The 17,191-nt window shown below is 38.9% G+C and overlaps 1 protein-coding gene across 1 annotated transcript in view; it reads right to left on the bottom strand.

Moving 5' to 3' along the window:
• Positions 1 to 563: 563 nt before the first annotated feature.
• The window catches only part of ssbp4 (single stranded DNA binding protein 4), a 63,991-nt gene continuing 47,363 nt past the window's right edge, over positions 564 to 17,191 (bottom strand). The window contains exons 5-18 of the mRNA XM_051910048.1: positions 14,917 to 15,006; positions 10,008 to 10,091; positions 7,747 to 7,806; positions 7,588 to 7,654; positions 7,416 to 7,483; positions 6,956 to 7,023; positions 6,827 to 6,872; positions 6,712 to 6,747; positions 6,568 to 6,622; positions 6,287 to 6,357; positions 6,106 to 6,184; positions 5,982 to 6,010; positions 4,225 to 4,326; positions 564 to 3,988 (exon numbers count right to left, since the gene is read on the bottom strand). Of these exons, the coding sequence (XP_051766008.1) occupies positions 3,959 to 3,988; positions 4,225 to 4,326; positions 5,982 to 6,010; positions 6,106 to 6,184; positions 6,287 to 6,357; positions 6,568 to 6,622; positions 6,712 to 6,747; positions 6,827 to 6,872; positions 6,956 to 7,023; positions 7,416 to 7,483; positions 7,588 to 7,654; positions 7,747 to 7,806; positions 10,008 to 10,091; positions 14,917 to 15,006 (885 nt within the window). The 3' untranslated portion in view covers positions 564 to 3,958. The remainder of the gene's footprint in view (positions 3,989 to 4,224; positions 4,327 to 5,981; positions 6,011 to 6,105; positions 6,185 to 6,286; positions 6,358 to 6,567; positions 6,623 to 6,711; positions 6,748 to 6,826; positions 6,873 to 6,955; positions 7,024 to 7,415; positions 7,484 to 7,587; positions 7,655 to 7,746; positions 7,807 to 10,007; positions 10,092 to 14,916; positions 15,007 to 17,191) is intronic.

Here is a 17,191-nt window from a genome sequence, read left to right as displayed (position 1 = left end):
GAACTTCCAGTGACCAGTATGAGAGAGTGAGAGCGATAACACCAAATTTAACACACCTGCTCCCCATTCACACCTGAGACCTTGTAACACTAATGAGTCACATGACACCGGGGAGAGAAAATGGCTAATTGGGCCCAATTTGGACATTTTCACTTAGAGGTGTACTCACTTTTGTGGCCAGCAGTTTAGACATTAATGGCTGTGTGTTGAGTTATTTTGAGGGGACAGCAAATTTACACTGTTATACAAGCTGTACACTCACTACTTTACATTGTAGCAAAGTGTCATTTCTTCAGTGTTGTCACATGAAAAGATATAATTTTTACAAAAATGTGAGGGGTGTACTCACTTCTGTGAGATACTGTATACACACACACACACACACATTATATATATATATATATATATATATATATATATATATATATATGCATGTTTAAAATTGTTTCATATTAATATAAAATAAACATTTTTATAATATATAATAAAATTATATAAATGTATATATTTAATTTTTTGGGGGGGTTTGTTATTTCATTTAAATAACAAAACTGAAACACATAAAAATATCAAATTACATTTATTATTGATGCAATCATTTCTTTTTGATAAGCAAATTTTGTTTTTTGTTTTTTTTTCCTCAGTCTAAAGAAACTTTACAATATAGAAACATACAAAGGACATATTTACCTACACAAGACACCTAAGGCCCTAGGACAAAGATCTGAGCTACCCTACTATAAAATACAAAGCAAACCCAAAGGGACAGACTGCTTCATACTGAATACTGTCATGTCGCAAGAAAGGACAATGAAAATTACAGGAGAAATTTCTGTCATTCCCTCCCATGACCCTTCCTGCTCCAAAATACACATTTTCCTCTCAAACGTCTTTCTCATGTTACAATATTATACATCACAACAGAAGTGCAGAGATGGCCAACAATTGGACATTGAAGAACTGAAAGTAGATCAGTGAGCAACTAAACAATTTCAGCCTTCAGAACCGTATCATTTGATGTAAACCGACTCAATATTCTGTTCAGTATCAAAAGCCATTTCCATCACACAAACTAAACATTTGAGGAATTTAAGCTTCGATTGTTATTTCTGAAGAAATAAAAGCATAAACCTGTTGCAGACTTGATTTACAATAGGGGTGAGCATCGACCTGCAGTTTTTTACAGCAAAAGCATCTCTTTAAAATACAAAAACACAAACAGATTCTTTATAACTTATTTTCAGCTGTACTCATTGGTTGTGACTGACATATCAAAACATGTCAATGATATCAAAATGCATTTTACAGTATTTACAGTAAACCAAAGGTCAGGGGTGAGGGTCAAGAAAGGTTGTGGGCTGCACACCAGACAAACCAAAGAAAAGCATGGACATCCCTTCAAAACTTACCAGGATGCTGAGCCTGGTTCTCTCAGATGGCCAAAATACCAAAATGTCCTTAATACAATCACTGGATAAAAGCATTTTAAACTGGGCTGGCAAGGTCGACCTAACCATCAAGAAATGTGTGATTTTAAAATGTGTCACAATGATCGATTAATATTTCCTGTGATGAAGCACTGATTAAATAATTGTAGGTATGAAATGGCTGCTTTCATGAGTTCAGTGGGAATTAGTGTCAATTATATACAAAGGAGAATCTCACCAAACCTGTCCAAGTCATATTTCACCCCAAATTCAGAATTATATATATATATATATATATACTGCCCAGGCAAAAAAAAAAAAAAAAAAAAAAAGTCGCTGCTTGGATTTAAATAGACAAATGCTTAAGAGTTTATGAATGGATCATTATTGCAGTGATTATGATGTTTCTAGCAGGTTATATATTTGGGAACAGTTCTTCTAACCCTAACTGATGGAGTGTGTAGCTTTTCATTTCTTAAACAACCATATAGGAAGACACATTATGGCCATATTCCAGGATGACAATGTCAAGATTCTTCAGGCTCAAATTGTGAAAGAATGGTTGGGAGGGAGCATGAAGAATCATTTTCACACATGAATCCAGACCTTAAATTCATTCAAAGTCTTTGGGATGTGCTGGAGGAGACTTTAGAGAGTGCTTGACTCTTGCATTGTCATTACAAGATCTTGCCCAAAAAAAACAAAACAAAAAAAAAAACTGATGGAATCGGATATTGATGGAAATAACATCACATCATTTATTTCCATTAAGTGGTGCATCAATTTTTGGTCAAGATCTTGTATTGACAATGATTTCATTATCATAAATAGGCACATTCCATTCCAAGTATATACTGTAAAGCAACAAAAGCCCTTTTTATTATGCAAAACAACTAAATTTTCACAGAACATGAGTGTATTGGTTGTACTCCCTTTATTTATCCTGATTTATATAAAAAAATAAAAAAAAACAACAAAAAAAAACACACTGATGCATAACTAATGCGAAATTTGGGGAATATGCACTCAGCTGTCATGTCAAAATAATGCCGTAATACAAAAAAACTGCTCTAAAATAGTCAATTAAATTAACGGATTCTTTTTTACTTTTTATTGAGGGGTAAAATGTGACCCAGACATCTTTTCATGTGATTTTCCCTCAAATTCCTCATACTGAACCACAAATATGTTGACTGTAAACTCTGCGTTTGGCATCCGAGGGCAACCTCATTTGAAGAAAGAGATGGGACCACAAATGAGCTTCACAGACAAGTAGTGTATTGAAAATACCAATAAGGTCCATGACCAAAAAAAAAAAGAAGAAGTTATATTTACAGACATGGGACTATAGAGCACAAGGAAACTCGTGCTTGTAAGAGCAGCCTGCGTCCAACTACTTTTACAAACACGTGGGTAATATTTCTAAAAAAGACAACATGGCAAACACGTAGTGGCAAAATTGCAATGAACGTGAATGATATCGTAACTATGTAACGGCAAATCATCAAGAATGGATGGTAAAATGTATTCATTATAGGCCGTTCGTGACCAAGCCAAGGATGGAGCAATCCGCGATGGCAGTGAAAATGAAAATGTCACCCTTTTAGACTTTGAAATATACTCCAATTTTTAAATACAGTGCCGACGGGTGCATTAAACCAGTGATTGTAGCCACTTTGTTGACAGAGACACAAAACTGAGGTTGTACATCCCGGTAGTGATGACATCAGTTCGATGAAGAACACAGGAAGAGGTATATGCAAAGACACAAATTCAAACAAAAGAGACAAACAAATACCTAAAATCATGTAAACAGAAGTGTCATTGTGCATTTGAATGTGTGCTTATTCTGTCATTGATGTTGTTGAGATACAAATGTGCCCTTTACAGGAAAATCCATAAAATTATGAGTACATCGTCATCATCATCATAGCAATTATGAAAATTATAACAATAATATTATCAATAATATACAAATATATTGTAATGAGACCATTCCTGCCCCTAGCGTCAACAGTTTAGCTTTTTCCATTTTAAAATGTACACAGCAATCAAACAACCGCTAGTTTCAGTGTTTCATTGCCGATAAAAAGACGAAAAAAATGATCAAACGGGGCTGAAATAAAGCCACCAGCCTCAATGCTGATGAGCAGCTAGTTATGAAGTGTCTTCCTGGCACAGTCCCACACACACACGCACATGTACAAACACACACACGGTGGTTCAATCGAGGGCCCGATCCAGATACGAAGCCCGGCAGGCTGGTTGAGTCCGTCAGAAGGCTCTTCCTGTGACCTGAGGCCTGCTTCTTTTCGGCTTTGTACTGGGCGTCCTTCGCTCCGTGGCCACACCGACCGGCTGAAGGGCGCCAACCCAGAGTGTTTGAGGGAGTTGTGGGGAGTTGAAGATCGAACAAATAAAAAAAAACAACAACATGCCGAACGCAGCAGAGACGAGGAGATGAGGGGGATGAGGGGGCGGGGTAAAAAATAAAATAAAATAAAATAAAAAACAAAATAAAAAAAGAAGAATCACACACTCATCGTCATGTTGGGTGAATACTGCAACGAGAAGAGAGGAAGGGGAAAATGGAGGGACAAAATGAGTCAATAAATTTGCAGTTACGCAACACAAGATCATTACAGAAAACCAGAAATATCATCCGATTACGCCATATAATGGTTCGATATTTAGATTATCTAAAGTAAAATTAGACATCACAACATTATAATGTACATGTGAAACAGGAAAGCCGGGGAGGAGAGATTTAGAGAGGGCCGGTGTGACGTGAACTTACACTTTCACTTTGGAATGGGTTTAAGAAGTTGCCTGCCATCTCCCCGTCGTCCCGCGGAGTCCCTGGGGGATTGTTCATACCTGCCATGTTGTTCGGAGAGTTCTAGAAATCCAGATGTACGATGATTAGTGACATACACAAAAATATTGGAGTAAATGGCATCCAACAATAAACGGTACAAAAGCGGATGATTATTTTGATGTAATAGACAATAAAAGGCCAATTTTAAAATTCTCTACTAATTTGATTACAAAAATTAAAAACAAAATACTACAAACTAATTTGATCATTAAAATGCTACAAGTGATACAGGCAACACAACATTATGTACAGTATGAAAAATGGATATTGATTTTGAGATTTGATAAAGATCACATTTATTAAATTAGGTAATCAAAGGTTATCTATACATAAACATAGCAAAAATGACAATGAGCAATATAAATATCCAATGTCAGCCAATACCAATATATTTGTAAACATACTAATATGTGAATCCCTAAAAGAATAAGTGACATTTAACTAAAACTAATAAAAATAAAGCTGAAATAAAACAAAATATAATTGTGACCCATGCTGGCAAAATGAGCCGGAATACGCACAGGCTAATTTCGAACTACGGGCAAAAAAATAAATACATAAATAAAAAAAATAAATAATAAAAAAAAAAGTCAGTTTTGGTCGAATTCGAGGTTCACACAAAAATGAGTTCATTAAGCCCTCATCTATCGATCCCAATGCTCCAAATATCAATTAAACATCTAAGTGTCTTTATTTGTATGTTTTCTGAGAGGAGTACCTTTCCTTTGACCATGAAAAAAGCAGTTTTTCCTCTGCTTGCTTCTCGACGACTCGCGCTTCCCCTCAGCACAAGTTTGGTATCGTTTTAAAGCACAGCATTCCAACTTTGTGAATATTCATAGCAAATTCTCGATGGCATGAGTCTGAGCCAATGAAATTAGATTTTCAAACTCATGATGACGTAAACAAAATGACCTTCTTCGCTGACTGACATACCCAAAACGTGCGCACAAATTAGACAACGCGCAATCCCGATATACACATATACACAGAATTACAACATTTCAAAATATCTGTCTTGGCAAGTATTCACGCAAACACTATCTGTTATGTCTTAAATTAATGTTTGGTTAACTGTTGGGGAAAAACATCCGCCAAATCTGGTGTTATTACCAGGGATTTTATGTTATGGTTGCTTTTGGCACCTTCAGAAAACTTTAACTCGATTTTTCTCAAAATTGACTCTCTGACTCTATCGACTTCAAAAAGGTGTAGCTCAGTCATTTTTTTGGATTCCAAATACTCCAATCTCCAATCATGTTGAAGGTTTTTTTTAATAGACAATGTAAAAATAACTAACTCATTTTTGACAATTTGCTCGTTCCAACTCCTTTTGCCAATACGGGTCACAATTACTAAATGAAAAATGCAAACTTAAGAAACGAATATGAAAATTAGAAATCTTGCCTGGTCAACTAACTGAAATAAACAAGTACTAAAATTGCAAAAATTGAAAAAAAAAAAAAAAAAAAAAAAAAAATTAAACTTAATAGAAATATTTTTAACAAAATGAAAAAAAAAGAAAAGAAAAAGGCAATAACAAAATTACTAAAACTCAAACTAAAATGAAAAACTAAAAATATGAAAATGAAAATTTATTCAAAATATGAATAAATAGTATATAAATAATAATAAAATAAGACAGATTCACATATATCCAAGCATTAAGTTCTCACCTTTGGCAACCCATCCATATCACCCGAGCCTGTAATCAAAAGCAGATAAAAGCGAAAAACCATTAGAAATGTCAAAATTTTCACTATTTTGTATGTATTCGCTGTTTGAATGACGGTGTCTCACCTAAAGACCCGTTCATATGATGCGGCTCCATCGATCCCATTCCACCCATTGGACCGTCGGGCCCCGGCCCCATTGGGAACTGCAGAAACACAGATACTGTTAGCCTCATCCAGTAAATCAACAATGATACTTACAAAACGACAAAACTCATTTTTCATACTGCATGAAAACGTCATCTTACGTTCGGTCTGTTGCCACCAGGGCCGATTGGATTCATCATCGTGTAAATGTTTTCACTGGAATTCGTCGAGTCTACAAGAAAACATATTTCTTAGTGTTTCACTAACTCTCCTCAGCAAGCTGATGCATTTACACAATGTTTCCCAAAACTAGAGCTTTCAATTTCAAGATAATTTCCAGTCACTGAGGTAATTTCTCAACTATTGTTATGAAGTTTCAATAAAAAAAGACTGATATGAAATTCCAGATAAAATCCTATGGATTACATGAAAGCAAACTGACCTCCTGGGCTTGGCATGATGGGAGTTCCTGGAGGTCCGCCACCTCCTGGAGGCCCCTGAGAGATGAGCACAGAAAACGATTACTCACAAAGAACATTTCGGACAAACAGAGAGAGTCAGACAAAATCGTGTGCATGCGACTTACCACATAGTTTCCTGGTGATGAAGATGAGTATGCTATCTGTGGGAAGAAGAGATAGTTATGAAGCGGCTTCTCAGAGTTATTGCAATATTGAAAAATGTTTGGAAGTGGCACTCACTGAGTTTGCGTTAGGGTTAGGCCACGGCCCTCGACCTCCCGGACCCCTGAAAACACAAGAGGAAATGTTAGCGTGTGTATAAGCGCAGCAGAAACTGTGCAAGTGTGCTATACTATGGTGTAGACTCACATGTTCATGCCAGGCATTCCAGGACCGCCGAGAGAGTTCGGAGGAGGCCTCATTCCACCGCCGTAGTTCTACAAATGCAGAGATGGCAAAGGTTAACCTACATATGAAACATGTTATGGCACTGTAACTACAATGCGCTTTTCTTTCATTGAACTCCCATAAACGCTAATTCAGTACCTCATCTACAATAAATTAACGCAATTTTCTAAATAAATTTATAATTGAATGTACATATTTTATTAGATTCTTTTATTTACATTTATCTGAAATATATAACACATAAATAAAATATTTATATTTTCTATAATACATAAATTTCAACATATAATCTATAATATTTATATTTCCATGGATTTAAATTAGATTATGTCTTAATTTTCCCTGATATTTCCAGGTTTTCTATGTTCTCAGTGTTCCCAATCTAAGTACGACTGTTTTATTAAAAGGAACGTCAGCCAACCTGTGGGCCCATGCCTCCCATTCCTCTGGGTGGGTTCATCCTCATTGGGCCGCCCATGTTTGGATGTCCTAATGGGGAAGAGGAACCACAACCATTTTACAAATGCCACTGCAAAAAAAATGTTTCAAATGTTTCACAGCTGGTTGTAAATGTCTATGGTGAAGTGCGGTACCTTGCGGTCTGGTGGGGTCCAAACTGTTTGGCAGGAGCGGCTGTGACCCGGGGACACCAACGGGGGGCTGAAACCAAAAAAGAGTATGAAATAAGGGCCAAGCAGAGAAAACAGCAACAGCAAATTGCAAAAATGAGGGGTTGTGGGTGGGGTCAGTACCTGATTTGGCATGCGGAGTGATGGGCGGGGTCCACCTGGGTACCGTGGAGACATGAATGGCTATAGACAGAGAGCATAGGGACTGTCAAACAAAAGGTGTCAATACATCACAGCTAACCTCTCATAAGTATATATGCACTACTTTAGGGCTTCCCACACTTTAAATAGTTAACTCTGGGTCATTGTAAACCGAATCCTGGGTTATGATTTCACACTTTTCATAATTTACCCTGGGTTAACAATTAATCCTGGATATTCGTATGCGGACGTTTTACATTGTACATTCCTAAACCCTGAGTTAACATTCTTATTTGCATATTTACAGTGTCAGTGTCATTGATTGGATGAACACAGCATGCGACCTGTTTACATAAAGAACGAAAATAACCCAGGGTAAAGGTCAGAGTGAAAAAGCCCTTTTGTTTGAAATACAGTATGCCTCTGTTAATTCTTCAGAAAATATTCCTAAACTCTTGCTGTACTTGATAGAAATCATATGCTCTATAGCGCTGATGATTATACTTCACTGTCCAAAATAAAGTATATAGTATAAACATCTTATGGATTTATAATTAAAAACAGATGAAAATGTGGTAAGACTTTCTTTTACAGTGCTGTTACATGTCTTACTATAGTAATAACTATAAATGTATAATTATATATAAACCAAACCCTAACCCTATAGTAAGGTACATATAGTTAATTATTATTACTCTGCAAGTATAATTACACTGTAACACAGACACCTTCAAATAATATAACTGACCATGTTTATTTAGTATGTAGTACTTGAGATGCACAGTGCAATGGTTACCAGCAGGGGGCGAAATCACACTACCTAAAAGTCGCCAGTTTGAGCCTGAAGTGAAGACCTCATAAACATTGGCTCTCTCTACACTGACAAGGTGAGGCTTCTGCTATCAGACTGTTTAACAGAGGAAACCTATGGTATTTTAAACAAGACTTCACAGCAAGAGCAAAGATAGAAAGGTTTCGCATGATATCTTTGCATGCAAGCGGTCATTCTCTCTTTCTGCTCTTCTAAACACCATATCCTAATCAGGCAGGATGCGACAAGTTACAGCAACAAGTAATTTGTCTATCCACACTAAAAGCAAAAATGCTGCCTGATGCCACACAATCTTGGCCAATAAGAGCATATTTGATGTTTCACAGTTATACATTCAACCAATGAGATTTCAGTGTGGGAAAAGTCATCCAGCATAATGTCACAGAAACAATAAAACCGATAAAATGATCTATCGTTCAAAGCTTTATTACATCATAGAGTAATAAGTCATTTCACGGGGTTTGATCCAACAACCATTAAGATTGACCTCCTTGTTCAAACTCTTTGCTTCCAGCTCCATCTACCTATGTTTGCTCCAAGTTGCAGCAAGTTTGTGTACTCGGAAGGGTGTGTTTGCGTATTTGTGTTTGAGTGCCTGTGTTTATGCTTGCATGTGTAAACGCAAGAGCATGTTTGTGTGTGCGTGCATGTGCACATGCTGCATTATTAATAGGATATTGATGGACTATGAAGGACTGAGTGCAGGGTGTAGGGAGGGACCAGGTCTGCAGAGTCGCGACTAGATGAACTTCCACTCCTGATGGGCTGGGCCGCAGTCTGCATTATTTATCTGGCAACATCGTCACTGTCAGTGAAGAATATGTGTGTGTGTGTGTGTTTTCAGAGAGAACAGAGAATGAGGTAATGTACTGATTTGTGCTCTATCTAGGGATGGGTCATGATGGCGACCAGTCGTCCAAAAACTGGACTAGATTATGTTTTTCTTTTATTTTATACTAAAAGTCCTGTAGCTTCAACAGAAGAGCATGGCGCTAGCAAGGTCCAAGGTCATGGGTTTAATTCCCAGGGAATGCATAAACTGATAAACTGTATACCTTTCATAGAATAGAAGTAACTTTGGATAAAATCATCTGCCAAATGTGTAAAATATAAAAAAAGGTTTCCAGTTAAGTCAGATTAGATGACTAGTCATTTATGAACCCCACCAACTAGTTGACTTTGCAAGACTGAAGTTTTGCACACTACTAGATCTAGCTGGTGAGGAGATACTACAATATAAAAGTGGTGCATCTTGGGAATGAACAAAAGGAAGAAAGAAAAGAAGAATGGAGGGTTGAGGACGGAAAGGGTGAATTGAAAGTTCCTGAAATTTGAAACTACACCCAACATTTGTCTATTCCACAAGTTGTGTGTGAGGAAGTACAAGAAAACAGGGGGAAGAGTGTCTTACCTGGCCGTGTGGCCCCATCATGGGGTTGTTGGGGTTGTGTGGAGGGGGCTGTGCATGAGGTGATGGTTGTGACCCAGGTGGGCCCTGAGAAAGAGAGGGAAATAGAGAGATTACACTCAGACAAACTAGGCACAAACCATTAAATTTGTCTTTCCTAAGGTAGGTTGACCAACAAAGTCTTTCAGATTAAGATCAGGTTAAGAAGAAACAGTTGATGATTCCGATGGTCTCTAATAACGATGCAGCCCCTAGATTAGTAATAAATCCACCATTTATTTGCCAGCAAAGGGCATCTCCAACAGGGCTGGGCAGCTGCTGAACCCCATAACAGAGCTTCACCACAAGACCTCCTCCATGTCTCTCAATGGAGTCCATTATTGGTAACTGAGAGAGGCATATGGCCTTTACCGAGACGCCTGTTCCAGCACCACATCCCTGTAGAGAGTGACTGAGGAATAACTTGGGCTGGATTGTGTGTGCGTCTTGGGTGAGGAGGGGGGTGTGTGTGTTAAATGAAGCAATTAATAAAATCATTTTCTACCCAGCTAAGGAGATAACGGCTTGGCACCAAACTACAAACCCATCAAGAGTAGCCCCTCCCGCCGAGAAAGGGAACGGCACATAGTATTCCTAGCGGGACAGTGGCATAGAGGACAGCAGCAACCACAGAGTCCAAGGGTTTCAGAGAAGCAATGCTGCTTCCCAACCAAAAGGGGGCAGTGTGTAGCCACTTGCCGAGTGACTGCCGGGACACAAAGTACCAAGCAAAACAAAGCATGGAACAGCAACACAATGCATATTTCATTGTCGTTTCTGTGTACATTACAAAAAAAAAAAAAAAAAATTACGACCACTTTTTTTGGCAAGCGACACGTGTAAGGGTGTGCTGCTTCAGAAGGATGGTTTTCAATGGTCTTGAAAGTGTAGCGGTCAGAGAATCTGTCACAAACCAAGATGATAAATGCAATGTGACGTATCATACAGGATGTAGATGTTGCCAAAAAGATCTAGTTGTCGAAAATGTCAAGAAACCTCACAAACCTGTGTGCACCAGAGAGGTACTCTGACTTTAAAGTCACCCCAAATGAAGCAAACAAGGAATTCTCAACTCAATCAAAACCATCCATTAAGCTACAACTTAGGAAGGAAGAAAACGTTAACTCAAAATAGAAAGCATACTGAGATTTGCTTGAGTACGGGGACATGTCTACATCAACAGGACTACAACACTTGTACACTGCTGGCTTATTTCAATGTCCCAAGACTCCTGCACCTCGCAGCAAGTCAGAACAAGATCCTCCAGTCCTTTTAACCTTGATGGAACTCTCCCTCTCTAGAGTCTGCCAGTCTTTCACTTTTCTCAGTGTTCTGTTGGTTTCCAAGAGGTTTTTTTTGTGGGAGAAGGGCTGATGAAATTCTCCCACCACCTTTCCTCAAAACAAACTCATCCATTTCAGATGTTTCCAGCTGAAGTTGAAACTATTTCTCTTTTTTTTTCCCCACTCCTTGACTTCGCTCGCTCGCTCCCTCCCTGCCTCCCTCTTGCTAGTCTGTCCTCCCAAGAGGAGCTGGTGCAGTGGAGTTTCGACGTGAAGATTATTGAAGGGGCCGACCCATGCAATGGGGGGAATAAAAAAAAAAAAAAAAGAAAGGAGAAGAAATCATACGAAATTTCCAAGATCCGGGCCACACGCCAGCATGCAAGCTTTGTGTTTCTCTCCCTAAACTCTCTTCCTTTGCTCTCAGTCTCTCTGCAGGAGGTTGCTGGGAGTCTGGGCCTGCGAGGTACAGATTAGGGGAGTCTGGAGAGGGTGTACAGGAGGGTTTAGCCCTCTTCACCTTCGTCCCTGTCTCGCAGGACCACACTGATCACATGGGTAGCTACTGTGGACGCATGTGTTAATTATCACTGCTGCATCTGGAGCTGCACTGGAGACACAAACAGAGGCTCAGGCGTGCATGTTTTGGCTGCATAGCTCCACTACCAAAATGCTTTTTCAACTTAACTGAAACAGCGTACTGCTCACTAGAGTACCAATATTTCTTACAGAATTGTTTTTGCCCCCCCTGTTTTTGTTGGACAGGATCAAATGATATGCAGTTCTGCAAGTTAGTCAAATGTTTATTCAATAACCACTATTGACATTTAGTGAGTTAGAATGCTTCAAACTGATAACTCGGGAGTTTGTGAGACTTTCTGACCGAATCGCTAAAAGAAATGGTTCATTAGAATGAATTACATTGTCAGATCACAGTGGTTTGAGCTGCAGTACAGAAAACTCGGCAGTGTACTACTCACTTTGAAAGTTTTTTGCGATTGACGCACTCATGACCAAAGAAACTGAATTCGAGAAATAATAAATGATGATCAACAAACTAAAAGACGTGCAAAAGGAGGTGACATGGCACAAATGTTTTTGATTATGATTGCAGAATCAGCATGGATCACAACCTATTCCAATCACAATTCTATTAAAAACAGCTAGAAAGAGAGCAGCTCCAATTATTAGCACAACTGTGTCCAGCAGCCGTGGTCGACAAGAGTGGGAGGGAGCAGTAGTTAGCTCTTGATAGGTGTGAAAGAGTGATATACTGGCCACTAGGATATATGCCAAGGTATAATTTGTGTCACCAGATCACAGCAACTGGTCGCGTGGAATCGGGGAGCATACAAGGAACGCATGTGGGCCTGGAGGAGCCTGTCTTTTTGCAATTGTTGCCTCAATGCCATCTCTCTCTTCCGTCTTTCATTCTTTCATTTTCTGTCTTCACTCTCTTCATGCCTCTGTTTTGCCATGCCCTGGGCTGCTACCAAGAGGGAATTACTGCAGTGGAGCACAAAGTCCTCCCTCTTCTTCCCTTTCTTAGTTCTCTCTCTCTTTCTCTCTCGCTCTTATGCACACAGGCGCTATTTATAGAATGCAATGTCACTCACGCAACAGTCAGATCGCTCCCTGCTCTGAACAGGGCTCATACAACATTAACACTCTCCTCCTCAATTCTAAGACTATGTCCATGTTCTATCTTCTAATCCATGTGATGCTCTACCTGACCCCATCTCAGCATCTCCTGCTTTCTGGGATGCTCTATCAGCTATTCTACCAAACAATCTGCAACACTGTGAATGTATTATTGTCTCTGCCAGTCCACCTGAAGTTATACTTGATGTTCTATAGGATGCTCTATAAGATGATGTATCTGCCACTCTGTCTTATCTTGAAATTCTATCTACTCTATTGGATGCTCTATCTAACCTAATCTGATGTTCTACTAGATGTTCAATTTGCTGTACCGGTCTTCTATCTCTCTTGTATCCTTTATCTGCAGCTCTATCTGATTTTCTATTTACTCCATTGGATGTTTTATCTAACCTATCCGATGTTTGACAAGATGTTAAATACACTGTATCAGATTTTCTATCCAATAAATCTTGTGTTACATATACACATTCTATGGGATGCTCTATATGATTTTCAGTCTGAACTATCTAAACTACATGATGTTCTACTAGATGTTCAATTTGCTCTTCTATACCATTGACTCCATTGGAACTTCTATCTGGTCTCCTATCTACTCTATCGGATGCTTTATCTGATGTTCGACAAGATGTTAAATCCACTGTATCAGACTTTCTATCCAATGAATCTTATGTTAAGTATACTCTATGGGACGCTCTATCTGCCACTCCATCTGATCTTCTATCTGATGTTATCTTGCATTATCTTATGTTATCTTATCTTCCATTGATTCTATTGGATCCACTACCTGCTGCTCTATCAGGTGATCTATCTGATCTTCTATCTACTCTATCGAATGCTTTATCTGATGTTTGACAAGATGTTAAATCCACTGTATCAGATTTTTATCTAAAGAATGTTATAAATACTCCATGAGATGCTCTATCTGACCTTCTAGCTACTCTTTGTGATGCTCTAAGCTATCTGATGTTCTTCTAGATGTTAAATCCACTGATTCAGATCCCCTATCTGATGTATTTTATGTTGTATCCATTGATGATCCGATCTTCTACTAGATGTTCTATCAGTTACTCTATCGGCTTCTCGATCTGATCTTCTATTTGATGTGTACTATATCAACTATATACTAGGTATACTGTTTAGTCTGGCATTCTATCTGCCATATACATAGAGTGGATACAACATAAGATACAAATCTGATATATTAATAAATATTAATAATATAGAGAGCTAGAAGCAAATTCAATATAGAAATGTAAATTGTCTATGATTATTTTGCTGTATGATTTAAAAAAAAACAAAAACAAAAAAAAATTCATTTGTATAATATCTTGTGTGAGTTGCGTACAAGTTGGACCCAGAGATATAATGAAAATTCTTGACTAAGAGAATTTATCTTTCTAAGGTAGTATGTGTTTGTTTAGGAAGGTAACTAGCTTGTGTCTGACTATAAATAGCTCAATAAAGATCACTATGGCAGAGGAACTCCCACAGGCGCCTTGACTTTGGGAACTATGCCCCTAAGCATTCCACCAAATCCCAGCCCTGAATTTAAAATACACAGATATGTTGTTAGATAAGTGTTGCCAAAGAGCTACAACCAAGCACGCATGTTTTTACCCATTTTGGCCTTAGGGATTAAACTGTCGAGGCATTCACACTGATCTCAGATCAGGGGCCGCAACTCTCTGTTTGTGTCAGTGTGAGTTGGTACTGTAGTGAACTACTCATTTAGACACAAAATGAAAATGAATGGAAATACAGAGTGGGAGAGATAGCGGGAAAGAAACATCTGGACGGGGATTAGAAGAACTAAAGGGGGTTAGAAAAAGGAGGGGTGGGGTGAGGGACAGAAAAATGGTAAAAGCTTAACGCACAGGGTTAAAGGAGGAGGTTGAACGGGAAGGGGGGGGGGGAAGAGCAGCTCTTACTTGAAAGAAGCCGGGAGGCATGGGTCCACCTGGCATGCCATCGTTGGGCGGCATGTTGCCCATCACAGGACTGGGAGCTGCTGCCGCACTCTGAAACAGAGAAACACGCAAAGCCTGGTCAAAACACAGATTCCAAAAATATAATAAATTCTAAACAAAATTCCACCTTTTAGCCATTCAAACTATTCTTTTAAAGTTTGTAAATAATTCCACCTCTTCCAATAGCAATTCCTTTATTCCAAATCGACAAGATTTGGGTATAAATACAACAACATTCAAATAGAATCTCTTGTCAAATGTGTGAGCAGTTCTTTAGGCTGAAAGCTGGGCCCCCACATCCCAGACAAAGCCAAACTCGAAAGTGTCTTTCCCATGGTGGTAAAGAAGGGGTAGACAGGGATTACACACGACCTAGCGCCCCCTCCTCCACCCTGTAATCAGATCCCTCACTCTCGTCTGGGTGGAGGAGGGTAAATCGCCTCAGTGCTGCTGACCTTAATAGTCCAGACACTCACTGCTGACCCTGAGAGGGCAAAGGGCACTGTTCCATACACCAACATACACAGGCATAGGTACATGATTATCTGTCTTTAGCTTTAGCACATATGTGGTAGCAAATCACCCCCTAAAGCCACATATATATACATACATACAAGTATAGCCAAGATCACATACAGTCACACAAACCAACAGGACAGACAAGTCGACTTGTAAGTCCAAAAACAAATTTCACTAAAATTCTTCTGGGGCTTTATCCCACCAGCACCTAAGGTTGAGAAGAACTGGTTCCATTTTTTAAATGTTTTTCATGAACTTTGGTTCCGGTATCGATTCTCAAATGTCTCAAAATCGAACATTCTCCAAGAATAAAGGCCCGTTCACACTACAGTTGTCAAAAGTACCGACTTCGGTACCAATCGGTACTGAAATTTTAAAAATGTGATGCTCTGAGCAATGTTGAGTGGATTTGTAAACACGGGATTGTTTGAAAGCACACGAAAGTGTTTGAATTTGAAAGCGGAAGAATTTGAAAGCAGGCGTCTATCAGCAGACTGGTCTGCGATAGACGCCTGCTTTCAAACGCTCCTGTGTGTATCTGTGAAAGCGCTTGGTAAAGAATCACATACATATCCGATGAGCACATCAACAAAATGGCCAATTAGACCATTGGTACGTTGACGCTTTGGTACGTTGGTACGTTGAAGTCTGTACTTTTGACAACTCTAGTTCACACCAAGAACGATATCTATATTAGCATCAACACCAACAGACAATAAAGTTCTGTTTATTATAAGTACGCTGCAGTTATGTTGTGTGCCCCTTTAAATGCTCAAGTTTTTTAAAAGTCTGATTGCTGTCAATATTTTTATCATTCATCAGCTGAAAGAAATTCAACAATATAATTATCTGTCTCATTATTGTTACAGTAGTTGTGTGGACTTCCATATTCTCATAGAATTTGAACAATTATTAAAACTTTGAAGTTATAGTATAAATCCAAATTTTGTCCGTTTCTCGCACAAAGCTGTCATGTAGCTTCAGAAGACTTGAAATATAGATCTCAAGTAGTAAGGACTACCTTTATGATACTTTTAACCAGTGCTTAAAAAGCCTTTGCTCACTATATGCTTTCATTATATGACAAATAATAGCATGAACAGTTCTAAATTTCTCTATTTCTGTTCCATGGAATAAAGTCTGGAACTAAATGAAGTTGAGTAATTGACAGAATTTTCATTTTTAGATTAACTATCCCTTTAAGACATTGGCAAATCATAAACACCAGCCACAACTACCACAGAAACCCCACAGATTTACATATAATTTATACACAAGCACGCACTTTCTCATAAACGAGGGAAGAAAAAGGGTCCGGAGGCTGGTGCTGGGCAGATAACAGGTGAGGTACGGCCAGGCGTCGTGTTTGCATGCAGTGGAGGGATTGGCGAGTGTGTTTGGTTAAGCAGAGGGAGGGGCTGTGTGACAGATCGGGCCAGTGAGATTTTGTTTACACAGTGGCTGGTGTAGGTTTAACCAGCACAATGGCTCCGACTCTATTGCCACAGCATATGAATGAGTGAAAATGCAGGAGGGTGAATAAATACTTTCATTAACACAGAGATGGACTAAAAGAAAAATCACTGGCCAGAATGACCAGCAGCCCATCCTGTTACCGAGTCGTTGGTAGCTCACACACACACACACACACACACACACACACACGCAGCGCAACTCCACTGCACTCAGGTAGAGCGGCAGAGGGCCCAATCGGCTT

This window comes from Ctenopharyngodon idella, chromosome 10 (genome assembly GCF_019924925.1).
Source record: "Ctenopharyngodon idella isolate HZGC_01 chromosome 10, HZGC01, whole genome shotgun sequence".
NCBI classification, from domain to species: Eukaryota; Metazoa; Chordata; class Actinopteri; order Cypriniformes; family Xenocyprididae; genus Ctenopharyngodon; species Ctenopharyngodon idella.
This window is presented reverse-complemented; position numbering and strand designations above follow the sequence as displayed.